The sequence below is a fragment of the Dermochelys coriacea genome, chromosome 9, assembly GCF_009764565.3.
Source record: "Dermochelys coriacea isolate rDerCor1 chromosome 9, rDerCor1.pri.v4, whole genome shotgun sequence".
Taxonomy (NCBI): Eukaryota; Metazoa; Chordata; order Testudines; family Dermochelyidae; genus Dermochelys; species Dermochelys coriacea.
In genome coordinates, this window is record NC_050076.1 from 59844126 (window position 1) to 59869185 (window position 25060).

Genomic DNA, 25060 nt, shown 5'->3' on the forward strand with positions numbered 1-25060 from the left:
CCTCCTCACAGGTCAGGAGCCTGACTCCCACACCTGCCCTTGCCTGACCTCCAGCAGGCTCTTCCACCCAGGGTGCTCCCTCCCCAACCTCCGTGGGCTCCATGGGAGGGAGGCAGCAATGGGGGCGTTGGACCCTGCAGACAGGTCCCTTCTGGGCTTCCAGCCACCTGGGGCCTAGCCAGGTGAGCCCAGCCAAGGGTTAGCTGATCTCCTGTGGTGCGCTGCTTTACCTGGGCGATGCGGTGATGCTGTAGGTTGATCACTCGCGACATGGCCATCTGGATACTGCCAAACACAGCAACCACCTCCAGCTTCTTATCGTCGAAAGAGGGCGCCCCAAAGTTCTGCAGGGAACAGCAAAGCCCCATGACAGCCACCGCCCTGGACCCCTCTTCACCACGGTCTGGGGCTCTCTATATAGCTGCGTGTCTGTCTGTCCGCCTGGGGCTCTCTGTCTGTCTGTCTACACAGCTGTGTGCATGTCTGTCTGCCTGGGATCTCTGTGTGTGTCTGTCTGTCTATACACCTCTGTGTGTGTCTGTCTGTCTATACGAGGCTAAGCTCCATTTCTAGGGACTCTCCAGCTGACCCAAGAGGATGGAGTGGCAGGGTAATGACAGCGGAGTCCGGGTGGGAGGTGGTCCAATTGCTGAGACAAGAAGGGAGGAGTGGAGGGAGGCCCTGGCAGGAAACCCCAGGGGAAGCTGCCACTGACCAGAGCTACCCACACAGCCACCCACAGGCGGAGCGGGAGTGGGGCATACAGACCTGGCCCGAGGATCCCCTAAGGGCTCGGCCTCCTCACACAGGTCCTTGCAACCTCAGGTATTTGGCCACAACGACCCCTGGAGGTCAGGGCTGTGCACTGCAGCACAATGAGCTTGGGGTGTGCACATGAAAACAGAGCTCTACACTGCTCTAGCCCTTCGCAAAGGGAGTAGCTCCACTTCACAGATAGAGAAACCAAGGCACTGCAAGGGGACGTGAACCCTAAGGCCACAAGGAGTCAGTAGTGGAGTCAGGCATAGACTGCAGGCCTCCTGACTCCCCAGCTCTCTCTGCTCTAGCTACTAGACAACAGTGCCTCCCAATGAGAAAGACTCCTCACCTTTCCTCAAAACCACCCATGTACACACTTCTGTCAGAATCAGGGCCTCAGCTAGATGGGCCCTGGGCTGATCCATCTGACGGGAGGTTGGAGACCAGACCAAGTGGACCCAGGGCAGATCTGTCTGGCAATTCTTTTGTCCCTAAATGGATACCAGGTCTCTTGTTACAGCTGCATTGAGGCATTTCACCTTCAGATTTACCATGAGCACCATTAGCCAAAGAAGCCTCCAACCCCGCCCCACAGCCAGCACTCACATTATCTTCCTTTGTGCCGCCCCAGAAGTTGATGCCACCAGCATAGCTGGGGATGTTGAGCACGGCAATCCCCTGCAAACTGGGCAAGGAGATGGTCACCCCGTCACACTGAAAGAGAAGACAAGGCAGGCTGAGATCTTCAGTGTGTGCCAGGCACCACCTCCCAGCCCAGCTGCACCCTCAGATCTGCCGCAAAGCAGGCGTCAGGCAGGAACACCAGCAACTTCCCGCATTTTGCTATGAAACATAGCCCAGGCCTAAGAGAATTCAAGGAAGTCAGGGATTCTGGGCAGTGACATTATGAGGCTGGTTTGCAGAAGCCACTGTCCATTGGAGCATCACCGCTGTTTCAAGGCCCTGACCACACTTTAACATTCAGCCCCTGTCCCCCACAACAGAAAACAGGAAAAACCCAGAGAATCACCAGCCTGAACTCACTCAGGCCCTGTGCTGATCCCCCCATTGTGCCTCATTACCAAGGCAAACCCATGGTCCGATCCAACCCAAGCAGGATCAGGATACTTGGGTTTAAAATGAAATGCAGAAGCCTTGTCTACACTAAGGCTCCCCCTGTTTCGCAACCACCAGGTGATGCTGTGCCGGGGTGAGCAATGGTGAGAAATCTATGCACACACCCCTCCAGCACAGACACAACTGGAGAGTCCCCTGGCTTTCCTATGAATATCTGCTTGGGCTTTCAGTAACCTGCTTGCACTAGGACTCCAGTGCCTCTGCTTGGCTCCATCTTGCAAAGGAAGTGGTTTCCATGACACAAGCAAACACAAAGCAGGAGAAGAGACTGGCACTAAGGCCGGGGGCCTGAGAAATGAGCATTGCTGTGGCCTGGTAGCCTAGCTTCTAGCTCTATCTGTGGCCCCCATTCCTACTGTATCTCAGCACCTAAACCCCAATGCCTGGCAGAGAACAGGGATTTATCCAGGAACCCGCACATCTTCACTTAGCTGAGCACACAAGCTCCTGCTCCTACGCTCCCCACAGTGATTTATGGCCCCCAGGCCAGGCCAGCACCTCTGATTACCTCCAGCTGGACTCGCTGCTCCAGGTTCTTGTAGGTCCTCTGCAGAAGTTCCTTGGTCCCCAGCACTCCATACCACATCATGTTCTTGGTGCGACTGCTGTAGTGGGGCAAGGGGAGAGAAACGCACAGCTCTGAGCAGGTGCTTTAAATCCAGCCTGGGCACCTGTCTAACACAGATGCTCTAGCTCAGCCAGAAGTCCTGGGCGGGATGTGGAAGTCACTGGCTGAGGGTCTCTGGGCTGAGTTACAGAGGACATGATCACAATGGTCCTGAAACTCATGGATCTATGTTAAACCAGTCCTGCAGACAACTCCAAGCCCTGGTCGCCACTAGCGCAATGGGCCAAAGCCGCGTTACAGCAGTGCAATGAGAATGACTTTTAAATATGCAAATTAGAAAACAGAGAAAGAGATTAACCTAATGACATGCATAGCATAACAGGCAACACAGACATTACAGGACCGGATCTGACAATCAAGTCCCATATTCTGTTTCTCATTAGCTGCTTCAAAGAAAAGTGCAAGAACCTGATAGTGGCCAGGAATAACCTGCCCACAGGGGAAGCTGCTTCCCCTCCAGTCAAGGACTGGTTGATGTCCTGAAACAGGAGGGTTTGTAGCCCTTGGTGTAAAACCCCATCCAATGTAACTGTCTATGTTCTCATTCTCCACAGCAATGTCTGATCCTTTTACTGAATCCTGCTAAGTAACTGGAAACCTAACAGTACCACAGGCAAAACTGAGATTTGCGTGTTTAATTGTCACATGCATGTTGCATTCTTGCTGATAGTTTGCGCTAGTTTCAAATGGGAAAGGGCGATTGAAAGCTGATTTATTCTGTGGAAGGATTACACATTTATCGGCTCTGAGTGTGGCTTTGCCTTCATGATATCCAGTGGCAGCAAGTTCCACAGGTTAATTATGTCTTATGTAAAAATATTTCTTTTTATCAGTTTTTAATGTGTTACCTTTTAGTTTCACTGAATGTCTCTTTGAGTAGGAGAAAAAATAAACAGGGACGCCTGATTCGCTGCATCACTCAGCATTTTTTAGAGCTGCTACTGGTCTCCTCTCCAAATGAAATAGTGCCACTCTGTTGAGTCTCCCTCCATAAGGCAATGTTCTACAGCCCTCTTTATCCAGGAAGGCAGTGTGGCCTAGTGAATAGGACACTAGATTGGGACTCAAAAGACTTGTGCTCTATTCCTACCACTGGTCTGTTAAGTGACCTTGGGTAAGTTGCTTTCTCATTCTGTGCCTCAGTTTCCCCATGTGTTGAATAGGGATAATAGCACTGCCTCCTTCGTAAAGAAAACTCTAGCTAAAAAGCACTGTATAACTCTTAGGTAGTATTGTTATTCAGCCATCATTTCATCCCTTCTTTTTCTGCTACACCCTTCCTGCTAGACATGCCATTCAAGGTAATTGAGTAGCAGGATTCAATTCCATCTCAGGATGTCCGGTGAGCTGAGCTCCTCTCCAGAGGTTTACATGTTCTTGCCACGACCCTCTGAGATGCTAGAAATTCCTGATTGTTGTATGTTTACTCTACATATATAGGATCTGATTTTGCGAGACTTCTGCTGGTTCCCACTGGCCTTTGTAAAATGGGATAATTATAATTACCCACCTCACAAAGATTAATGTCCGGGAGCCTAATTAACAAATGTTTGCAGAGTATTAGAAGATGCTGGGATGAAGGGCATTGGTTCATGGCTCTTGTTAAACAGCTGTTATTATTGCCATGTGGCTGCATCTCCGTTCAAGTCAGTCACCATAGGCACCTTCAGCTAATCAGACACATGGACTCATGTCAGAGCAGTGGAGGCTTCATAACAGATAAGGAGCAGCCTGAAGCTCAGCCCAATAGCAGATCACTTAGGCTCTGTCTACACTACAGACTTCTGCCTGCATGGCTGTCAGTCAGGCGTGAAGAGGTGTGGTCTGACCGATGTAACTTGCCGGCACAAGCCTCTGGTGTAGACACAGCTAGACTGGCCACATATGCTTGTCCTGGTGTCACTGGTTTTACTCGGGGCGGCTGGAATAAGGTATGCTGGTGCAAGCACAGCTTGGCCAGTATAAGCTGTATCCACATTAGGAGTGCTTTGCACTGGTATAGCCTTGTGTAGGCCTGGCCAAAGACAGCCCCCCCGTCAGGTCCCTGGAGTTGCATGTCCTGGGGCAGAGGGTGTCTTTATAGATGACTCCCTCATGAAATGGGAACTCAGCAATCAAGGACTTCTGACCTCCCTAGCTGAGGCAATCTCCATTTAGGAAGGTAGGGGGGCCTTTTGCCTACCTGCACTTTTTGGGGTGCTCGTCCCGTTTGTTGTTGAATTCCAGAGAGATTTTGGCATCCAGGCCTATGCCGAAGTAGTTATTCATGACGCATCTTTCGGAGAATTGTCTGAAAGCAGCAGATGGGGAAGGAGAGGTTTGGACACAGAACAATGCATCAGTGATCATGGGGGTGGAACCGGGAAATGGCAGCAGAATGAAAATATCAGCCCCACTATTGAAACATCCGTATGAGAGTCCTTGAGATTTATTTTGGGTTTTGAAGGGGGTTTTAGAAGACCAGCGACAATTGGAGCTTTGTGATTGGCTGTCAGTGATGTCACAGCCATGTCTCATTGGCTGTCAGTGATGTCATAGCCAAGTTTCTAGTCCCCATTAAACACAAAGGGTTGACATTACTGTGTGTAATAACCCCATTGCAAAATAATAATAGCATGCCCCAGGCCAGCCATTATTACATTTCTCAAGTGGGGAAAGCCAGACAAACCTTCAGCTACCCACGCCACAATCTGTTACCATCTCCGCAAAAGATACTGTCTGCTCGCCTGGCATTGCTTAATGATACCAACCAGACGTGCCTTAGCCAGACAGATTGTTGGCTGACGACTCACAGATAATTTACTGATCTTAAACAGCCAGGGGCTGATTCTGCTTTCATTTATGCCAATTTTCCACGGATGTAATTCCATAAGCTTCAGTGGAGGGACTCCAGATTTACACCAGTGCCAGAGGAGAATCAGACCCTGGCTTTTTAATTCAGTCATTGATTTAACAAGGATAGGTGAAGGAGCAGATTCCAGATAATATCTTGTGAGGTTAAAGTGAGAAGAATTAGGCAGGCTGTGCTGAGGACTCTTCTTTCACCAATCTGTACTGCGGGGACAGCATTCAGTCATTGCAGTAATAGTCAGACAGACATGTCTAAATGTTTTGATTTTAATTAAATCCAGATTTCAGAGTAGCAGCCGTGTTAGTCTGTATTCGCAAAAAGAAAAGGAGTACTTGTGGCACCTTAGAGACAAATTTATTCGAGCATAAGCTTTCGTGAGCTACAGCATCCGATGAAGTGAGCTGTAGCTCACGAAAGCTTATGCTCGAATAAATTTGTTAGTCTCTAAGGTGCCACAAGTACTCCTTTTCTTTTTTTTAATTAAATCCAGAATCTCTAAAATTGATCAATTCCAGCTAACAGATAATCAATTTTTACCCCCACAGGGGAGCTCACTGCATAACTCTGATGCGCCTATGCAGATCCCAGCTTGAAGGTATTATATACCTACAGCTCCAGCAACGGCCACAGCGCCTGAAGCGCGGATGATGCACTCCACCAAGCTGGCTGGTTGCTGCATTCTGCACTAGTTGGCTTGCACAGGTAGAGCACATGGCTGTCACCCAGCCCTGGTGATGACAAAGTCGTGGGTCATGGTGAGGAGGACGTGGCCAAGTGTCAATTAGCGGTACTAGGGGAGACACACCTGGACCCTCAAGGAACAGGATGCTCTCAAACCAGAGACTGCGAGCAGCCCCCTTCACCTTCCTTTTCGCTGTGTGGAGAGAACCGCCCCCATGCGTGAGAACAGAAAATTCCACTGCAACAAAAACCCCTCTTGTCAGCCAATCAGAATGAAGAGAGCCATAGATGAGACTCTCCGGGAAAGAGGAGGAAAACTGGCTGGTGAAAGGCTGATAATGATTGAGACTGAGGTTAAGGTCAAGTGTTGATAAAAGAGAAGCCATGTGTCCTTTGCAGTTTTTGGCAAGTCATTTCCTTACCTGGACCTCAGTTCTCCTGTGTCAAATGGGAATAAGAGCCCTACCCTATGTCCCAGGGGGCAGCATCGGAGGCTGGACATGAGCTGGGGATTAACTTTGCCCAGAGCACGTACTCACATGGTGTTGGGATCCTCGGTGAAATGGACTGTGCTGAAGCTGTCAGGTCTATCCAGGAGGATAGACGACGTAGTGGAGGTTACTGTACCCCGCCGGGAACCTGGACAAAGGGGAGTTGCTCTTTAGTACCCAGCAGCGCCCCTGCCCTTAACAAGCGTATATCCTGCATCCTACCCCAGTCTGCCTTTCTGAGCCCCCAACACCGCACTAAGAGGCCCCTTTACTGCTGAGTGCAGAGAGGACCCCAGTGGGGCACTCTCCTAAGCACTTTGCACGCTGCCACTTTAAATGGGACATGCCCCTAGGGGTGAGTGCTAGGTATGGCCCTACACACCCGGATTATGGGCAGGTCAGATGACATGATTTGTAAATCCCTTGCAAAGAGCCTGGATATTTTGTCTCCTGATTATCTGCACTCAATTCTCCCTTCTCACCCTGCTTTGATAATGGAGGGTGCAATACACACTGCACTCCTTCCCTACCACTGGGGGTCAGGGCATGGGGGGTTTGTTAGCCACTTAAATGGGCTTTGGATCAGGCCCTCAGTCAACAGAAGCCCTTCCATTGACCTCAATCAGCTTTGGATCAGGCTCCTACTGCTTTCCTGCCAGCAGGGGGAGCCCCAGGTATTATTGATTTCCAACACACACACTGACGGCTCAAGGTGGGGACCCACATCCCTGCCCCATTCCAGAGAGTTGGACTCCTCTGCTATGGTCCCTGCAGGACACGGCCATGGCTGCCAGGTTTGTATAATTTTTGGTGGTGCCCAGAACAGGTCCAAGGCCTGCCCCCCCCCACCCCACAGGAGCAGGGCCATGTCTCTGGAAGGAGCTAGATGGACAGGGTTAAGGGGGCCGAGGCTGGGGCCACAAGTGGGGACAGGTGCGGGGCAGGCAGCTGGGACCCCGGGCCCACATTCCTGAATATTGGTGGAGCATGGGCACCACGGGCCCATATAACTTGCCGCCTATGGACATGGCCTGCCAGTCTGTCAGAGCCTCCACAGCCCCCTGCACACGGCTGGTCAATTTCCTTTGGAACGCCCAGGCCGGGATCCCTCTGCAGCCTCCTGTCAGTGCCCACACTGCCAAGGCCTGACTGTCCAAACATCACCAGCTCTGAGCCACGCAATGGTGGGCACGGGCATAGCTTGGGCAGACGACGTGTGCAATCCCACGGCACACTCACGTCACACATAGCCCTAGCATTCTGATGGCTGGAAATCTCCAGGCTCATCCTGGTTTGGCCTGTCTGCTGTGCTCTGAGACTGGTGTTTAGATTGCTCCAAGCACTGTGCAGGTAGCAAAGGTGAGCCCAAGACTGATTCCCCCGGCCAGTTACACAACAGGAACCAGGAGTCCTTCTCACAGTCACAGATGCACTGTAGTATGTAGCTGGGGGGCCTCCACTTTGGAAAACGGGGCCCCTTTAATCTGTATTTGCCACTCCCAGTCCTGCCTTGGTTCCAGTTTCTCCGATCACTTTAAATAACAAGTGATGTGGAAGAGTCCATGATCCTGAACGGGGAGTGGGCTGCATGAACCAGCCGGAGCCTTACCAAGGATTTCAGTCTCTTTGCTGAACTCTTCCAAGCTGTCCTTCTTGCCGGAAGCCGTGATGCTCCGATAGGCTTGAGTCTGCTTGTTCTGCTCATCCACAGCTACATGGGAATAGGCAAGGCATGCAATGTAAAGCCAACTCTAGGGGTATGACAGCAGTGTCAGCCCAGGGTTCATGGGACTCGAGTCAGCCGATTCATGTCAGGGAACCCTGGGCTGGAGCATCTACACTGCATTTTAACCCTAAGTTAAGGATTTGCTGACCCATGCTCAAGTCTAGGGCTCTGGCACCCAAGTGCACAGACCCAAGTCAAAGTAACCATATCCCAGAGTTCCTAGTGCCTCCCACCCTGTCAAAACTCTAACCCTAGGAACATGGTGCACTGTGGGAAATCTCTACTGCCTGCCTATTTCCCAACTGTGACATGATATTGATGGGACTCAAAAACACATAATGACTCCTGTGGTAACTGTCCCGGGAGCACACAATAGTGTGAGAAGGCTTTATTCTGAACTGCCCCTAACCTGAGAACTGGGTTTCCCATTAGGCTGAGTCACATGGGCAGGAAAATACCCAGGGCAGGCCCCTGTTCTAAAGGTAACTAGGGCACCCAGCTCCAAGGCTGCCAGACTGCATCATGGGCTGGTCAATAACGGGGTTTTTCTTGGGCTGGTTTTTATTTATTGTTGTCTGTTTGTTTTGAATGGAAGTGTCCGAGGAAGAACACACATCCCCAGCCTGGCTGCTGCCGGCTGCAGAGCGGTGAAGGGCATCCCCATGGCTTGGGGTGCAGGGTGCTCCAGCACCCTTGGGATCCCTTAGCCCTGCCCCTGCCGCACACTGGCAGCAGGGATAAGGGATCCCTGGGAGGCTGTGGGGAAGTTTTGGAGCTGGCTCACACTCTCCCACCTGACAGTGCATGCAGCCCGGTCGTACCTGCAAACACTGCCCCAGGGAGGGCAGGGAGGCCTGCGGGGAAGGGACAGAGAGCAGAGCAGGACTAAGCGGCTGCCCTGCAGGGAGAGGAAGCAGTAGGGCTCCCGGCTGGCACCCAGGAGCTGCCTCCCACCAGTCAGCTTTGCTCCCTGCTCCAAGCAAGCTCGGCACAGCAGCGAGGAGGAGCCGGAGCAGGCAAGGGGAGCAGACTTGGCCAGGCAGTAATGGTGCTTCCAGCATCTGTGCTGGCTGCCTGCAGCGTGGCTCCTCTGCTGCCAGGAACTCTGGGGTAGATCCGGAGGTCTTCTGGGACCCGAGTCAAGCCGGGGCCATGTGCACAGGAAAGCAACAGGGCTCGGACACTAGGTCCCAGCTTAACACGGGCTCGGAACCTCCAGCCCTGCAGTCCATGCCCTAGCTTAGCACCTAGGTTAGCGTGGACGCAAGGGGGGGTTAGACTTGAGCCCAGGCTTACATTGCTGTGTGGACATACCCTAGGGATGCCCAGCCAGCACCTGGATACACCCGATGCCTCCCCAGCTCACTGCTGATGGGTCTGACCCTTGTAGGTGTTTCTACTCCCAAAGTCCCAGGCAGTCCAGCGTATGCTCAGCATGATGAGAAGTTCACTGGGCAGACAGAACCATCCAGGAGATGGGGACCCCTGCTCTTTGGGCTCCTTCCTGAACCCCAGGTGCCAGGACCTGTGATCCACCAGCCAGGAACAATGGCCCTGGCATCCAGGGATGCTGCTCCTGGATTAGCCACCAGGGTGCTCCCTGGCTTTTATTAGAGTCACCTCTGAGTGATTCACTCTGGTGACTCAGTGTCCCAATTCACGGAGAGGGAAACTGAGGCACAGAGAGTCCAGGCCAATGATCAGCAGGGGCCATGCTCTGAGGTGACTCTGTTTTGGGCGTCCTGCCTGGCCACATCTGGCTTGATTTTTAGAAGTGCTGAGCATTAAAAAAAAAAAAACCAGTTACCTACCTTTCGTAACTGTTGTTCTTCAAGATGTGTTGCTCATGTCCATTCCATAATAGGTGTGTGCGTGCCCACATGCGCAGTCAAAGATTTTTGCCTTAGCAATACCCGTAGGGCCGGCTTTGGTGCCCCCTGGAGTGCTGCACTCATGCGTCTGTATATCAGGCGCTGCCAACCCTACACCCTCTCAGTTCCTTCTGGCCGACAACCCCGACAGGGGGCAGGAGGGCGGGTAATGGAATGGACATGAGCAACATCTCGAAGAACAACAGTTACAAATGTAGGTAACCATTTTTTCTTCTTCAAGTGCTTGCTTGGAGTGCTTGGAATGTCTATTCCATTCTAGGTGACTCACAAGCAGAATCAACAGAGGTGGGCTCACGGTCTTGCAGCTTGTAGCACAGCTCTCCCAAACCTAGCATCATTTCGAGCCTGCTGGGTCAGCGCGTAGTGTGATGCAAACATGTGGACGAATGACCAGGTGGTAGCTCAACAGATCTCTTGGATTGGCACTTGTGCCAGGAAGGCTGCTGATGACGCCTGCACCCTAGTCGAATGAGCCATCATGATCACCAGCAGGGGCATCTTTGCCAACTCATAGCAGTAGCAGATGCAGGCTGTGATCGAAGACGAGATTCTCTGGGCAGACACTGGGCAACCTTTCATTCTGGCAGCAACAGCAACAAACAACCACATTGATTTACGGAACGGCCTTGTTCTATCACAGTAGGAGGCCAGCGCCCATCTGACATCCAGGGTATGCAGCCTGCGCTTGTCAACCGTCTTATGAGGCTTTGGACAAAGGACTGGTAAGTAAATATCTTGACCAGTGTGGAACTGGGAGGCAGCCTTGGGCAGAAAGGCTGGGTGCAGATGCAGCTGGCCTTCGTCCTTACAGAAGACCTTATATGGCAGCTCCGACGTGAGTGCCCTGAACTTGGACACCCTGCAGGCCGAAGTTATAGTGACCAAGAAGACGACCTTCCAGGAGAGAAGAAGAAGACAGCAGGAAGCCAGAGGTTTGAAGGGGTGACCCATGAGCCTCAACAGCACAAGATTCAGGTCCCAAGGGAGAAACGGGTCCCAAACATGCAGGTAAAGACACTCCAGACATTTCAGGAACCACACCGTCATGGGATGGGCGAAGACTGACCAGCCTTGAAATGGAGGAACGCCAAAACGGTTCCCAGGTGGATGGAAGATAGCAACAGGCCTGGGAGCTTACAGTAAAGTAAATAGCCCAGGATGTCTTGCTGCGGGTATTAGCAGGAATGTGCCGGTCCGAGGACCAACACGTGAACCACTTCCACTTTGCCACATAGGTAGTCCTGGTGGAGGGTTTCCTGCTTCCCAGCAAGACCTGTTGGATACTAGCAGAGCACTCCTGCTCATCCATACTCAGCCGAGCAGCAGCCAAGCTCCCAAGTGCAGCAATGCCAGGTTTGGGTGCAGCAAGTTGCCGTGGTTCTGGGACAGCAGATCCGTCTGAAGAGGTAGCTGCAACAGGGTGGCTGCCAAAAGACTCAGCAGCATGCCGAACTAGTGCTGACAAGGCCACGCTGGGGCTATGAGGATAACAGACGCGTTGTATTGCTTCACCTTTAGCAGGATCTTGTGGATCGATGGTACTGGTGGGAAGGCGTATATCAGCGCTCCCAACCACGGGATCAGGAAGGTGTCTGACAGGGAGCCCTTGTCCTTGCCCTGCAGAGAACAGAACACGTGGCACTTCCTGTTCTGTCTGGACACAAAACAGGTCCACCTAGGGAGTCCCCCACATGTGAAAGATGAGGCTGACCACCTCTGGATGGAGCGACCATTTGTGGCAAGACAAAGTCCTGCAGAGGCAATCCGCCAAAACGTTCTTGGTTCTAAGCAGGTGGGCAGCCACCAAATGAATGTCGCACTGCACACAGAAGTCCCAGAGGCTGAGCGCCTCCTGACAAAGGGCCAAAGACCTGGCATCCCCCTGCCTGTTGATATAATACATCGTGGCTGTATTGTCCATCAGAGCCTGTACCACCCTGCCCTTCAGGTGGGGCAAAAACACCTGGCAGGCCAGGCAAACAGCTCTGAGCACTCTGATGTTGATATGAAGGGCTAGATCATTTTGTAGCCAGCAGCCCTGGGTATTGAGCTCACACAGGTGGTCTCCCCAGCCCAGATCTAACGCGTCCAAGACCAGGGTGAACGTTGGAGACGGGGTCATGAAGGGAACCCCCTGCAGCACCGACTCGGGATTCAGCCACCAATTCAGGGACGAGAGGACATGACTCAGCACTGTGATCACTCGGTCCAAGGTGTGTCTGCTGGGGATATAAACCAAGGCCAGCCACCTTTGCAGAGGCTGCTGATGAAGTCGAGCATGGCTGACCATATATGCATGCGGCCACGTGGCCTATCAATTGCAGGCACGTGAGGGCCGTGGTGAGCAGATGGCTCTTTATGTGGGTGATCAAGTCCAACATGGTCTGAAAACAAGCTTCCAGAAGGAAGACCCTGGCCCATGTGGAGTTGAGAATCACTCCAATAAACATTATGCGTTGAACCAGTGTTAACATGGACTTCTCTGTGTTTATCAACAGGCCCAGATCTTTGCAGATAGACTGCACCAGATCGAGGCTCCGTTGCACCTGCTCTGGAGACCTGCCCTTGATGAGCCAGTTATTGAGATATGGGAAGATCTGGACCCTTTGATGTCTCAGGTAAGCGAATACCAGTGCCACGCATTTCCTGAACACCCTGGAGGCCAAAGGGTAGCGCTGTGAACTGGAAGTGACGCCTGGCCATTATGAAATTCATGAAATGCCTGTGTCCCGGGAATATGGAGACATGAAAGTAAGCGTCCTTTAAGTCAAAAGCAGCGTATCAGTCCCCTGGATCCAGGGAAGGGATGATAGAGGCCAGGGAGACCACAGAATCATAGAATATCAGGGTTGGAAGGGACCTCAGGAGGTCATCTAGTCCAAGCCCGTGCTCAAAGCAGGACCAATCCCCAACTAAATCATCCCAGCCAGGGCTTTGTCAAGCCTGACCTTAAAAACTTCTAAGGAAGGAGATTCCACCACCTCCCTAGGTAACGCAGTCCAGTGTTTCACCACCCTCCTAGTGAAAAAGTTTTTCCTAATATCCAACCTAAACCTCCCCCACTGCAACTTGAGACCATTACTCCTTGTTCTGTCATCTGCTACCACTGAGAACAGTCTAGATCCATCCTCTTTGGAACCCCCTTTCAGGTAGGTGAAAACAGCTATCAAATCCCCCCTCATTCTTCTCTTCTGCAAACTAAACAATCCCAGTTCCCTCAGCCTCCCCTCATAAGTCATGTGTTCCAGTCCCCTAATCATTTTTGTTGCCCTCTGCTGGACGTTTTCCAATTTTTCCACATCTTTCTTCTAGTGTGGAGTCCAAAACTGGACACAGTACTCCAGATGAGGCCTCACCAATGTCAAATAGTGGGGAACGATCACGTCCCTCGATCTGCTGGCAATGCCCCTACTTATACATCACAAAATGCCATTGGCCTTCTTGGCAACAAGGGCACACTGTTGACTCATATCCACATTCTCCTCCACTGTAACCCTAGGTCGTTTTCTGCAGAACTGCTGCCTAGCCATTCAGTCCCTAGTCTGTAGCAGTGCATGGGATTCTTCCGTCCTAAGTGCAGGACTCTGCACTTGTCCTTGTTGAACCTCATCAGATTTCTTTTGGCCCAATCCTCTAATTTGTCTAGGGCCCTTTGTATCCTATCCCTACCCTCCAGCCTCTCCTCCCAGTTTAGTGTCATCTGCAAACTTGCTGAGGGTGCAATCCCCACCATCCTTCAGATCATTTATGAAGATATTGAACAAAACCGGCCCAAGGACCAACCCTTGGGGCACTCCACTTTATACCAGCTGCCAACTAGACATGGAGCCATTGATCACTACCCTTTGAGCCCGACAATCTAGCCAACTTTCTATTCACCTTATAGTCCATTCATCCAGCCCATACTTCTTTAACTTGCTGGCAAGAATACTGTGGGAGACTGTGTCAAAAGCTTTGCTAAAGTCAAGGAACAACATGTCCACTGCTTTCCCCTCATCCACAGAGCCAGTTATCTCGTCATAGAAGGCAATTAGATTAGTCAGGCATGACTTGACCTTGGTGAATCCAGGCTGACTGTTCCAGATCACTTTCCTCTCCTCTAAGTGCTTCAGAATTGATTCCTTGAGGACCTGCTCCATGATTTTTCCAGGGACTGAGGTGAGGCTGACTGGCCTGTAGTTCCCAGATCCTCCTTCTTCCCTTTTTTAAAGATGGACACTACATTAGCCATGCGGAACTTCAACTTCTTGAGAGACTTGTTGAGGCCACGCAGATCTAGGATAGGTCTGAGGCCCCCTTTGGCCTTCGGGATTAGGAAATAACGTGAATAGAATCCTCTTCCTTCCATGTCCTGAGGAACTTCCTCTATAGCCCCCAAGCCCAGGAGCTTCTCAACCTCCTAAATGAGGAGTTGCTCGTGAGAAAAGTTCCTGAAGAGGGAGGGGAAAGTGGCAGAGGAGGGGCGGCCAAGAATTGCAGAATATAGCCCCAAGGCACTATGTCCTGGCCCCAGCAGTCTGATGTAACCTGCAACCAGGCTGAGCGGTAGGGGAAAAGGCAGTCAAGGAAAGGCGGGTAGGATCCAGTTGGCTGACTGGGGCGTCACTCTCGTCCCTCAGAATGATTGCTTCTGTCTCCCTGGGTGTTTGGCGGCCCAGGCTGGCCTGGTGAACGGAAGGAAGAAAGGAGACAATGACTAAAACCAGTGTCCCTTCTCCTCGTAGGTCCCTGACAAGACTGCCAGGGCCTTGGCGGCAGCGATGGCTGGAAGGGCTTCCTGGCTGATTGAGGCATGTGCATGCCCAATGAGTGAAGGGTAGTCCTGGTGTCGTTCAACCAATGCAGCCTGGCATCCATTTAATTGGAGAACAGACCAACTCCGTCAAAAGGGAGATCGTGGACTGAGGCTTTCATCTCCTGGGAGAGGCCTGCAGTCTAGAGCCAGGAACTACATTGCACGACCACTGCCGATGCAACCACCCTTGCCGCTGAATCCGCCATGTCCCATGCCTTCTGCAGGGAACATGTGGCTGCTGCTGTGCCCTTCTCCACCAGCATGCCCAACTCCTGGGCCAGACCCTGAGGGAGGGATTCCTGGAACTTCTTAAGACTATCCTGGAGATTAAATTGTACCGGACCAGAAGGGCCTGATTGTTTGCCACCCGGAATTGCAGGCTGGGGGTTCAATACATTTTTCTCCCAAATAAATCAAGTTTTTTGGCCTCTTTGTCTTTGGGAGTGGAGGAGGTGGGGACCTGTCTATCCTTCTCGTTGGCCACAGACACAACCAGCAAACCCGGGGGTGGGTGGGTATAAAGGTATTTGAAATGTTTGGCCAGCACAAAGTACTTTTTCTCTGCCCATTTCGAGACGGCACAGATGGAGGAGGGGGTCTGCCACAGGGTCTTGGAGATCTTGAGGATCCTGTCATGTATGGGCAGGGCAACGCGGGTGAGCATAGAGGCCAAGAGGACATTGAAGAGGGTGTCCTCTCATATTCCGCCATCTCCTGCACCTCAAGCCCCAAGTTCTCGGCCACGCGCCAGAGTTAGGGCTTGATGCTCCCTGAAGTCATCCAGTGAGCTAGCTCTGGAAGGTCCGGCGACCCCCTTGTCCAGAGACAACGAGGAAGACTGAACCACTGATTGAGGTGCTGGGGTCTTGACCACAGTCGGAAAAGAAGGCTTAGGGGTGGGCACAGGTTCCTCCGCCCCAACCTCAGAACGGGATTCCGGTACCGGGCCCAGTGGGGCTGCCGACCAATGCTTCGACATGGCCACCTTGGAAGGGGGCATTGTTATAGCCAGTATGCCCCACACACTCCAATACAGCCACTACGTTGGCCACTGGCCGTGCTGCCACTGCGGTGCCGTAGCCAAGGTAGCGGATTCTGGTACCCAATCACGCTGATGGGACCTGGGCGATGGGCTGAACTGGACTTCTGTACCAGAGGAACCACCTTCCAGCTACCAGCGAAGAGCCATTGATGTCTGCGTTTGTTTACTGGTCATGACTACTGGTGACCGGTGACCTGGTGTAACTGACTGGTGACTGTACTGGGGAGAGTGGTACCAGTGCCAAGGAGAGCGGTGCCAAGACGGAGAATATTCCCACCGTGCCAGCAATCAGGACCAACACCTGGAGGATGACCAGCGAGAGAGTGAGCAGTGCCAGGAATAGTCGGGGAAGTGTCAACCCTGTGCCAATGAGTAGCGCCAAGGGAATCTGGATGCCAGCCTGGGTGACTGACAATGCGACTCGGACCTGCCCCTGGATTCTCAGTGCAGCAGAGAAGATCGATGTCTTCTGTCTGGCAACCGGTGGTGTTCCCCTATTCCCTGAGGGGTCTTAACGGTGGGCTTGCCCTCTTGGGGAACCTTAGCCGGGTCCTGCAGGGGAGGATCATCCTCAGAGCAGGTGGAGACCTGTGCTCTCTCTGTGCCTGGGGAGCCTGCGATGATGACAGTGCAGGCAGAGGTATGGGTCCCATATCACTCCCAGGAGTTGGTGGCGGACCTTTAAGGGGGCTGGGAGCCTCAACCGGGGAGGCACGATCGCATGGCTCCACAGTAGCCTGGTGGGCAGGCCCGGGTCCCTTGGAAGGTGACCACTGGGCTTCTTGTTTGGTGCCGGGGAACTCTTGTTGGCCTTCTTCTTCGTCACTGGCGATGGCAAACAGTGCCGGGAGGAGCCAGTGGTGCGCTGCACACAGGGGCTGAGGCGCTCAGTGCGACCTGCCTGGATGGCTCGGAAGACAGGCAGAGAGCAGACTCCATCTGGAGAGTACTGAGGTGGATATCCCGCTGTTTCTGGATGTGGGACCAAAAGTTTTTGCAGATCTGGCATCGCTTCTTTATGTGTGGCTCCCCCAAGTACTTAAGGAAGCTGCTATGGGGGTCACTCACAGGCATAGACCAGCTGCAATCCGAGCAGGGCTTAAACCTGGGCATGCCCTGCCTGGGGCAAAGTCCCCACTGGGACCCTAACTATTAACTAACTAACACTTAATAACTACTTAACACTACTATATGCAAACTATGTACAAAGGCACTAAGGTTCAAAGTTCAAAAGGAGAAACCGCTAGCTCTTGCTAAGCAGGAAAGGCGCTTGACTGACCATCACAGGCAGTAAGAAGGAACTGAGAGGGCGTAGGGTTGGCGGTGCCTGATATACTGCGGCATGAGCGCAACACTCCAGGGGGCAACACAGCCAGCCCTATGGGTTCCGCTAAGGCAAAAATCTCCAACAACCGCACATGTGGACGCGCACACCTAGAATGGAATTGACATGAGCTAGCACTTGAAGAACTCCCTTTGGGTGAACCTAGCATCATGGTGAGCCAGGTCCTAGGTCTCTCCAGCTGGGCTCCTCAGAACGAAAGGACTCAGAATCAGTGACAAATGGGGGCTTTGCCTTGCCTTTCCCAGGTCACCGGCAGGATCAGGATTGGCACATGGCTCCCAGCCCCTGGTCTACGCACTGTGCCATGCTGTGCCATGCTGCTAGTCAATGTATCTGTTAGGGACCAGCAAGTGCCTGGAGGGGGGTCTCTGTACCGTGCCTGGACACCGGGTCCTTGGCCCCTGGCATTCCCACTGCCCTGGAGGCCAGCGAGGAGCTGATAAAGTACTGAGCTTTGCAGCAAGTAGTGTCCGCATGACAGTGGAGGACTGATCCTCCCAGCAGAGCCGCTGCAGAAGGGGGCCAACCATGGAATGTGAAATGGACCTTGGACCTTGAATGTGAAAGGGACCTTGCGGAGACCTTGAGTCTAGCTGACCCCTGACACTGCAGTCCCTTCCTGCCTCGCCCGGGCTCCTTACCTTTCTCTGCCTGCTCGATGATCTGCCTGAGGGCCTTCTTGAGGCTGTTGGCTCTCAGCATTAGCTGCTCCTTGGATTTGAAGATCCTGGGCACAGGCCTTGGGTTGAAGCTGCCTCCCCTGCTGCTCTCCTTGGCCTCGGCACCAGGTGGGGCAGTCTGCGTGCTCCCCTCGGGGACAACGATCGCCTGTGATTCATCGTTCAGCTCCCGCACCAGGGAGTCCAGCTTCTCGTTCAGCATCGCACACTGCAAGAGAGAAAAGTTAGTCATGCCAGGGGCATGGACCGTGGTAAGGCCAGGGCGTTCGCTGGCACTCAGCCACAGGCTGGTCCCAGGGGAGGGCATTGGTGGGTCACAGCTAGCATGGCACAGCACATGGCTGCTGCTCCATGGCATGGCTGATGGGAACATCCTCTCTTTGGCAGGGCATTCTGAGGCGGTCCCAGGCAATGGGTTAATCCATGCTGTGAACCCCATGGAGAATCCAAAGGCTTAAATCCAGCGATTGCCAAGACTGCAGCTGCCCGCAACACTGACTGTCTGCTACAGGGGGGCACCAGTGGCACAACAAGCATCTCCGCCAGGCAATGCCCCGCCAGAACTTACCTTCCGAGCCATGGTGTCAGCCTCCTGCTTGTTCTCGATGGCCCTCTCATAGGCCTTGCCAACTTCGGCCACAAAGTTGTTCACCGTTCCGCACAGGAACCTGCCAGAGAGAGCAGCATCCGGGGGCAGAGTCCGGGTGAGACAGGAACTCTTGTGCTGCGGCTCCTTCCCACACCCCTCCCCACACAGCCAGGCACAGTGCCCCTAGAATGCTGCTCCTCCATTAGCCAGCAAAGGGCACTCTGCGGCCCCACAAGAGAGGCCCCCACCTCTGGGCCCAGCTGTGCCGCCCTGCAGCAAGCACAGCAGCATTTTGTGCTGGTGAGAGCCCAGCGCCCTGATATCACCCACAGCCAGGCAGCCAATCATACTCTGGCCGGGCCCCTGGGACGTACCTCTTGCTGATGCAAACTGCAGCTGTCCAGGATTGCGTGGCTCAGAGCCATGGGATGGGCTGTGATGCCCTTCACCATTTGGGCCCAGCACGGAGCCAAAGGCACTAGCGGCTGAAGGCTGCTTGGAGCCCTGTGTGCAATGATTTGGGGGCCTCAATACAAGCTCCCTGGCCCTGATCCTCAGAGGTACTCGGCGTCTCACTTGCATTGATTTCAAGACCCACCAGCCACATCACAAAACTACCCCTCATTGGCACAGTTCTGCCCCATTGGCACTGCCAGCAGAGGCCGAGGGGCGGGATGAGCTACAGACCCCCAGCTCCCTCGTAGCCCTCGGAGTAAGCCCACCAGACCGGGCTCCGGCAGGCCAGCAGGATGGGGGAAGCTTGGCCTGCTACTGTCCATGCTCACTGGCCTGGGGATGGGCAGAGGGCACCTGGGGAGGTGCATGCCTGATCCCCTGCCACTCTTGGCCTGCCCACAGCATGCATGGGAGCTGCTCTGATTGGGGTGACCTTCATCAGCCAAAGCCCCCTTACTTTGCAGAAGAAATCACAACCGAGTGCTTGTCGGATTCCAGGATCTTGGCCAGGTGGAAGGCCACAGAGTCAGCGTAGTGAGAGATCTGGGCCTGCGGGACATGGAGGGAACAAGGGCACTTTCTGAGCAACGCAGCAGCACTCCCGGTGCCCTCCCTGGATCCTTTGGGCGGCCACGCTAGAAACTGCAGGGCTGTGCAAGCCCCTGCAGCTGCAGAGGAGCACGGCCCACTGCTAAAGCACCGGACTGGGAGTCAGGCTGTACTCTCTGACCTCGCTGTGTGACCCTGAGCAAGTCACAGCCCCACTCTGTGCCTCAGTTTCCCCATTCTGCTCCACTCTGATTCTCTGAATGCCTGGGGACACCTGGAACCTGCCAATCCACCATTTCCTCTTCTGTTGGCATTCAGAACTGCACCAAAGATCAGCTCCCCTGCAACGGGACTAAGTGGGGTGCGGATAGCCCAGATTTCCAACTACCTCTTTTAGGGGAGCAGCTGCATGCGCGGTGGGATTGTGAAGCTTCGTTGCTTCAAGACTGTGAAATGCTTAGAGCTCCTCAGGTGGACAGGCTGCGGGAGGATAGAGGATCGGGGTGCAGGCTATTATATGGCAGCCGTAAGGGCATGCTCTAGTGTGCAATTACAAAGCCTGCTTTCGTTCACACACACCCTTGGGGCAGTGGCAGCATGAGTGCCAGAGCCTGCCGCAAACAAACGGCAGGAAGTGCTGGAAATCAGGACCCTGTGCTCACACTGCACACATGGCGCTGCACAGGTTCCAGTACCAGACTGTCTGAAGAGCTGACAGGCTACCGAGACCAGATGGAGGAAAGGGAAATTGAGGCGCAGAGAGGGGAAGGTCACCCAGCAGCCAGAGACAGAAATTAAACTCAGGTCTGCTAGACTCCCAGTGCAGTGCACTGATCTATCCACTAGGACACACTGTTTCTCTTGCCCCGCCCCCCCTTGCATAGACTGTGCCACAGAGCCAGCCTGGACACTCATCCGCAGTCGCAGGCCTCTGTAAGCCCCCAACTCATCTGGGCTATGCTGCCACTCCAGCCCCACCCCCCACGCTGGATAGGCAACAGAGCAGCTGTACCTGGGATACAGGAATCCCCATTCTCCTCCTCTTTGATGGCAGGGGCGACTGCTTGGGCGCCTCATAGGTCAGGACGCTCCACCTGGAGAGAAGGCAAAGACAAGATGCTTGTTGCCAGGGCCCAGCCTTTGCCAAGCCATGGCCTGGCGGCCAGCCCTGCCCGGAAAACCAGGGCGGGCCCCTTTGAATGAAGGCAGGCACTGGGCCATGGTGGGGCAGGGATCGCAGGGAGATGGGCCCCCCCATAGGACGCAGAGTGTGGCATTGAGAAAGCCAAGGCAACAGGAGATGGCAACCGCAGTCAGGGGCAGGGAGGTGGCTCTCGTCTCAGTCCTGGCCAGGCCCTGGTGTCCGAAAGGAGTGGGAAAGGTCAACCCACTGGGACTGGCAGCCCAGAATAGACCAGTGTCCAGTCTCCGAGAGTGGCCAGGCACAGAGGAAGACACCCTGCAGTAGGTGGCTCTGGGACAACCTGCTGCCTGGGAGATGTGGCTGCAAATGCAGGCGCACGATGCAGACTCAGGCTGACGCCTGGCCCTCAAAGCCCTTCCCAGGGAGCGCCCTGGACTGAGTGGTGCTCTTAACCGAGTCGGGATCCTGAGAGTGAAGCCCCCTTCCTGGCCCAGAGCAGGGAGTGAGGTCTGCCCAGCCCACAGGCATGCCCCTGCTCACCTGTCCGCATCTTTGGTGCTGGCCCGCTCCAGCTTCCTCAGGACTTAGCAGCCAGCTGGGTATCATCATCACAGAGACTGCCCCCGCCCAGTACCCCGCGCCAGGTCATGCCCGTTCCCCAGCGGCAGGACACCAAGCTGGCACTGCCACAGTAAGGAAAGAATTGTGAGCACGGGGCAGCCCCCAATCGAGAGCCCAGCCAAAGCTATGGGAATGAGGTGCCGTGTCCAGGACCCATCCTTTGGACACGCAGGATCCTCTCCACACCTGGGGATCTCTCTGATGGCGTGGGCAGGATCTTCAGCTCACACTCTGATTAGTACAGTGACACTCAGAAGGAGGGGTCACTGGGGGTGTCCTGCGACTGGGCACAGCTGCACTTCGGGACATTGCTAGAATGCGCTTGCAGGCCCTACCCAAACAAACCCAGAGCACACCTGGCACGTGCACGTCTGACCCTGGTGACACACATCTAGCCCATACCAGCCCCACCAGCGCTGCCATTGTGCGATAGTTCTGGAAAGCAAGCTCCTGGTTGTCAGGGCTTAGCACACACCCCCAAGCCAGCTTTCACTACTGCCAAGACCCAGGGGGCGGGGGCAGCCCTCAGAGATACTGAGATGGGGGAGGCAGCAGACAGACTCCTCCTCACTTGCTTGTGCAATCCTAGCGCATCGATTTCGGAGAGAACCCAGCCCACGCTGCCATCTCCCCACAGACCAGGATCCGGAAGGTGGAGAACTTCTGGAAGAGCCGCAGGCTGGGCAAGGGACACACAAAGAGGAGGCAGGAGTCAGGGCTAAAAGGGGTCCCAGATACGGCCTCAGCTCAGCTCCCTCCAAGGAAGGCCCCGGCCTTTTCCCTCCCCCTGAGGACAGCAGAGCTCACTCAAGCTACGGGTAACAGTCAGGGTACGGTCTAGACCCATGGCTGGCCCAGGTCAAGTGAACTCGGGCTTGCGGGGCTAGGCCTGTGAGGATAAAAAATTGCAGGATAGGTGCTTGGGCTCAGGCTGGAGCTGGGCTGAGAGCCCACGGGGGAGGATCTCAGTGTACGGACATCTGCAGTGGTTCTTTGGAGCCTGGCCAGCCTGAGGCATTGACCCAGGCTCTGGGATTCGTGCTCCGGGTTTATCACCATGTAGACAGGCCCAATCCAAACAGCCCAGCCTCATCTATGTTCAGAGCATTAAGGGCTAGAGCCCCAGTCAGCCCTTTACAGAGCAGCTGGGAGCTGCTGAGATTTCAGTTTGGCCCATCTTTATGAGGCCCTCCCAGCTACAGGGTCATATGGGGTGCTCCTGGCTGGGTGGATGGAGCCTGTGTGTCTCTAGGCATCTGAGCAGCTTCCTCGTTTTCCCTGACCCCAGGTAGATCAAAGAACAAAGGGAAGGAAGGGACGCATTGTCTCATGGGGTATGAGGCCTAGCACTGTTGTGTGAGCGCATAGAGGGGGCCAGGCTGCAGGGCACCGCAGGAGCAAGCGTAGGGAGTGGATGGGGCTCAGGGGGCACTGTGGCATGAGCGTAGGAAATTGGCCGGGTGGCAGGGGATGTCGTCAGGCAGCAGGGGTCGCTGTGGGCATGAGTGCAGAAAATTGGCCAGGTGGCAGGGGATGCCATCGGGCAGCAGGGAGCACTGTGGAGTGGGCTGGGCGGCATGGGGTTTCTATGGGTGTGAGTGCAGGGAGGGGGCCAGGCAGCAGGGGGCGACGTGGATGTGACCACAGGGAGAGGCTGGGCAGCAGGAGGCACCATGGGCGGGAGCACAGGGAGGAGCCGGGCAGCAGGGGGCCACTGTGGGCGTGAGCGCAGGGAGAGGGCTGGGCGCCAGAGGGCGCTGTCGCTTACCCAAGATGAGGGCCCCCGTTCATCAGATCAAAGACTTGCGCCGGGTTGAGGAACTGCTTGAACTTGCGCAAGAACTTCACACCCTGGTTGTCACCGCTCTTGGAGTTGACGAAGGCCAGCAGCGGGCTGGAGCAGGACGAGGGGCAGGTGGCCTTCCAGAAGCCTGAGGAAAAGCCGAGTGCCCCAGTGAGCAGTGCAATAGCCTGGGGTTGAATCCAAGTCCCTGCTCTGCGACCAACTGCCTATGTAACCCTGGGTAAGTCACTTAGCCTCTGGGCCTCCATCCCACCTGTGCAATGGGGACAACAGTGCTGCCCTGCCCCAGAGGGTGTGAGTATAGAGATTGTGAGGGGTTTAGAGCCTGTGGCAATGGCGGCCAGGGAAGTACTACAAAGAGCTGCTTTGCAATAGGGCCGGGGGAGGGGGTGTAGAGAAGTGCCTTCACTTGGCCTTTCAGGGCAACAACTTGGGAAGGTTTTTGGCTGAAGTACCTGGCAGATCCCAGCCTCAGCCCCGTTGTGACATGCAGGAATGTACACAATGAATGCTACTAATAACCCCATCTTTTGGCTCGGGGAGGTCAAAACCAAAGTCTCTGGCCCCAGACTCGATTAGAGAAACGCAGCTTCCATGTGCAACGCGGCCCCACACCCACTTTTCACAGCTGGACTCATTGTGGGCAGGTGCCGCGTGTGTGCAGCGGATCCCATTCAGAGCCACTGGCTGCTGCCCCAGTGTCTAACAACGAAGGATGGGAAGGGAGATTGGCCGCCATAGCAGCAGTGCCCGGGATGGAGCTGGAGATGAACCATATGGGGAAACCTCTGTTAACCCCTTGACATATGTGACATCTGGATACTATGGGGGGAAGTGCCACAGAAATAGGGACACACAGAAAAACTGCTGTTAATTCTTTCCTAGTGCATTCTGGGGCTGACATTGTTGCCACTGTCTCTAATGGAAATAGGATCAGCACTCCTTCTTAACGACACTTACTCCACTCTTGGATGTACACCATGTTCTTCCCCAGATACACTGCCCACCTTATTAAGGTCTGGCCCTGGCAATGCATGCGTGCTTGGCCCTTAGGTCTGATTCAGGAAGCATCCCTATTCAGGAAGGGCATTGTGATAAATGAAGGGGGGGGTAAGCCCCTTTTATGGACACCCAGCCAGCCAGTGGCAAGTATTAATTTTTAAAATTCTTGTGGGCCCCACCTTCTGCGCTCAAAGTGCCAGAGTGGGAATTTAGCCTTGACAGGCTTTAAAACATGCTCATTGTTAAGCACAAGCTTAAAACCCATTGCAGTCAACTTTAAGTAGATACAGTTAACTTTAAGCATGTGTATAAGTGCTGTCCTGAATCGGGGCCATGCTGCAGAAGGCACAAGTAGAAGCAGTCTGACCAAGGGTGGGATCTGGGGATGGAGTGTGGAAATCAGGAAAGGCTGCCAGGTGTGTGGCTGGAAAACAGCCCTTGTTTTCTGCAGGCAGGAGCAAATCCCTGGTGGGGTTTTTGCTGCGAGGCAGTCAGGGCTCAGCAGAGGGTGCATAGCATTAGCTGAGCAAAGCACTGACTGTTAAGGAAACACCAGATGAACAATCTGGGAGCCCACAAAGGATTTACAGTCAGTGCAACACTTTTAAAGAAATTAAATTGGCAATGAAATCTGCTAATGGATCAGGGCTGGCACCACTACAGAGAGGGATCAATAGCTGGCCCGGAGCCCACAGCCGCCTCCGCTGCACTTGGCCATGGAATCACTTTCTTTTGCTGCTCTTCTCATGAGAGGCCCAGTTCTGCATTCTGCGCAGGGCGTGCTGGAGTGCCGCACAGTGCCCAGTGTGATGCACGCTGCTGGGAAGGGCTGTCAGCTTCGCTCTCTGCTCTGCCCAGCGCTGTTTCC

The 25060-nt window shown here is 54.1% G+C and overlaps 1 protein-coding gene across 1 annotated transcript in view; it reads right to left on the reverse strand.

Annotated features, from left to right (window-relative positions):
• The window catches only part of LOC119861064 (diacylglycerol kinase eta), a 153495-nt gene that overhangs the window by 20189 nt on the left and 108246 nt on the right, over positions 1 to 25060 (reverse strand). Inside the window, 17 exon segments of the mRNA XM_038415530.2 lie at positions 231 to 344; positions 1366 to 1473; positions 2405 to 2501; positions 4707 to 4814; positions 6596 to 6695; positions 8157 to 8258; positions 17989 to 18235; positions 18596 to 18695; positions 19530 to 19624; positions 20638 to 20678; positions 20681 to 20715; positions 21306 to 21349; positions 21352 to 21399; positions 21401 to 21448; positions 21958 to 22019; positions 22022 to 22065; positions 23155 to 23317. Coding sequence (XP_038271458.1) covers positions 231 to 344; positions 1366 to 1473; positions 2405 to 2501; positions 4707 to 4814; positions 6596 to 6695; positions 8157 to 8258; positions 17989 to 18235; positions 18596 to 18695; positions 19530 to 19624; positions 20638 to 20678; positions 20681 to 20715; positions 21306 to 21349; positions 21352 to 21399; positions 21401 to 21448; positions 21958 to 22019; positions 22022 to 22065; positions 23155 to 23317 — 1556 coding nt within the window.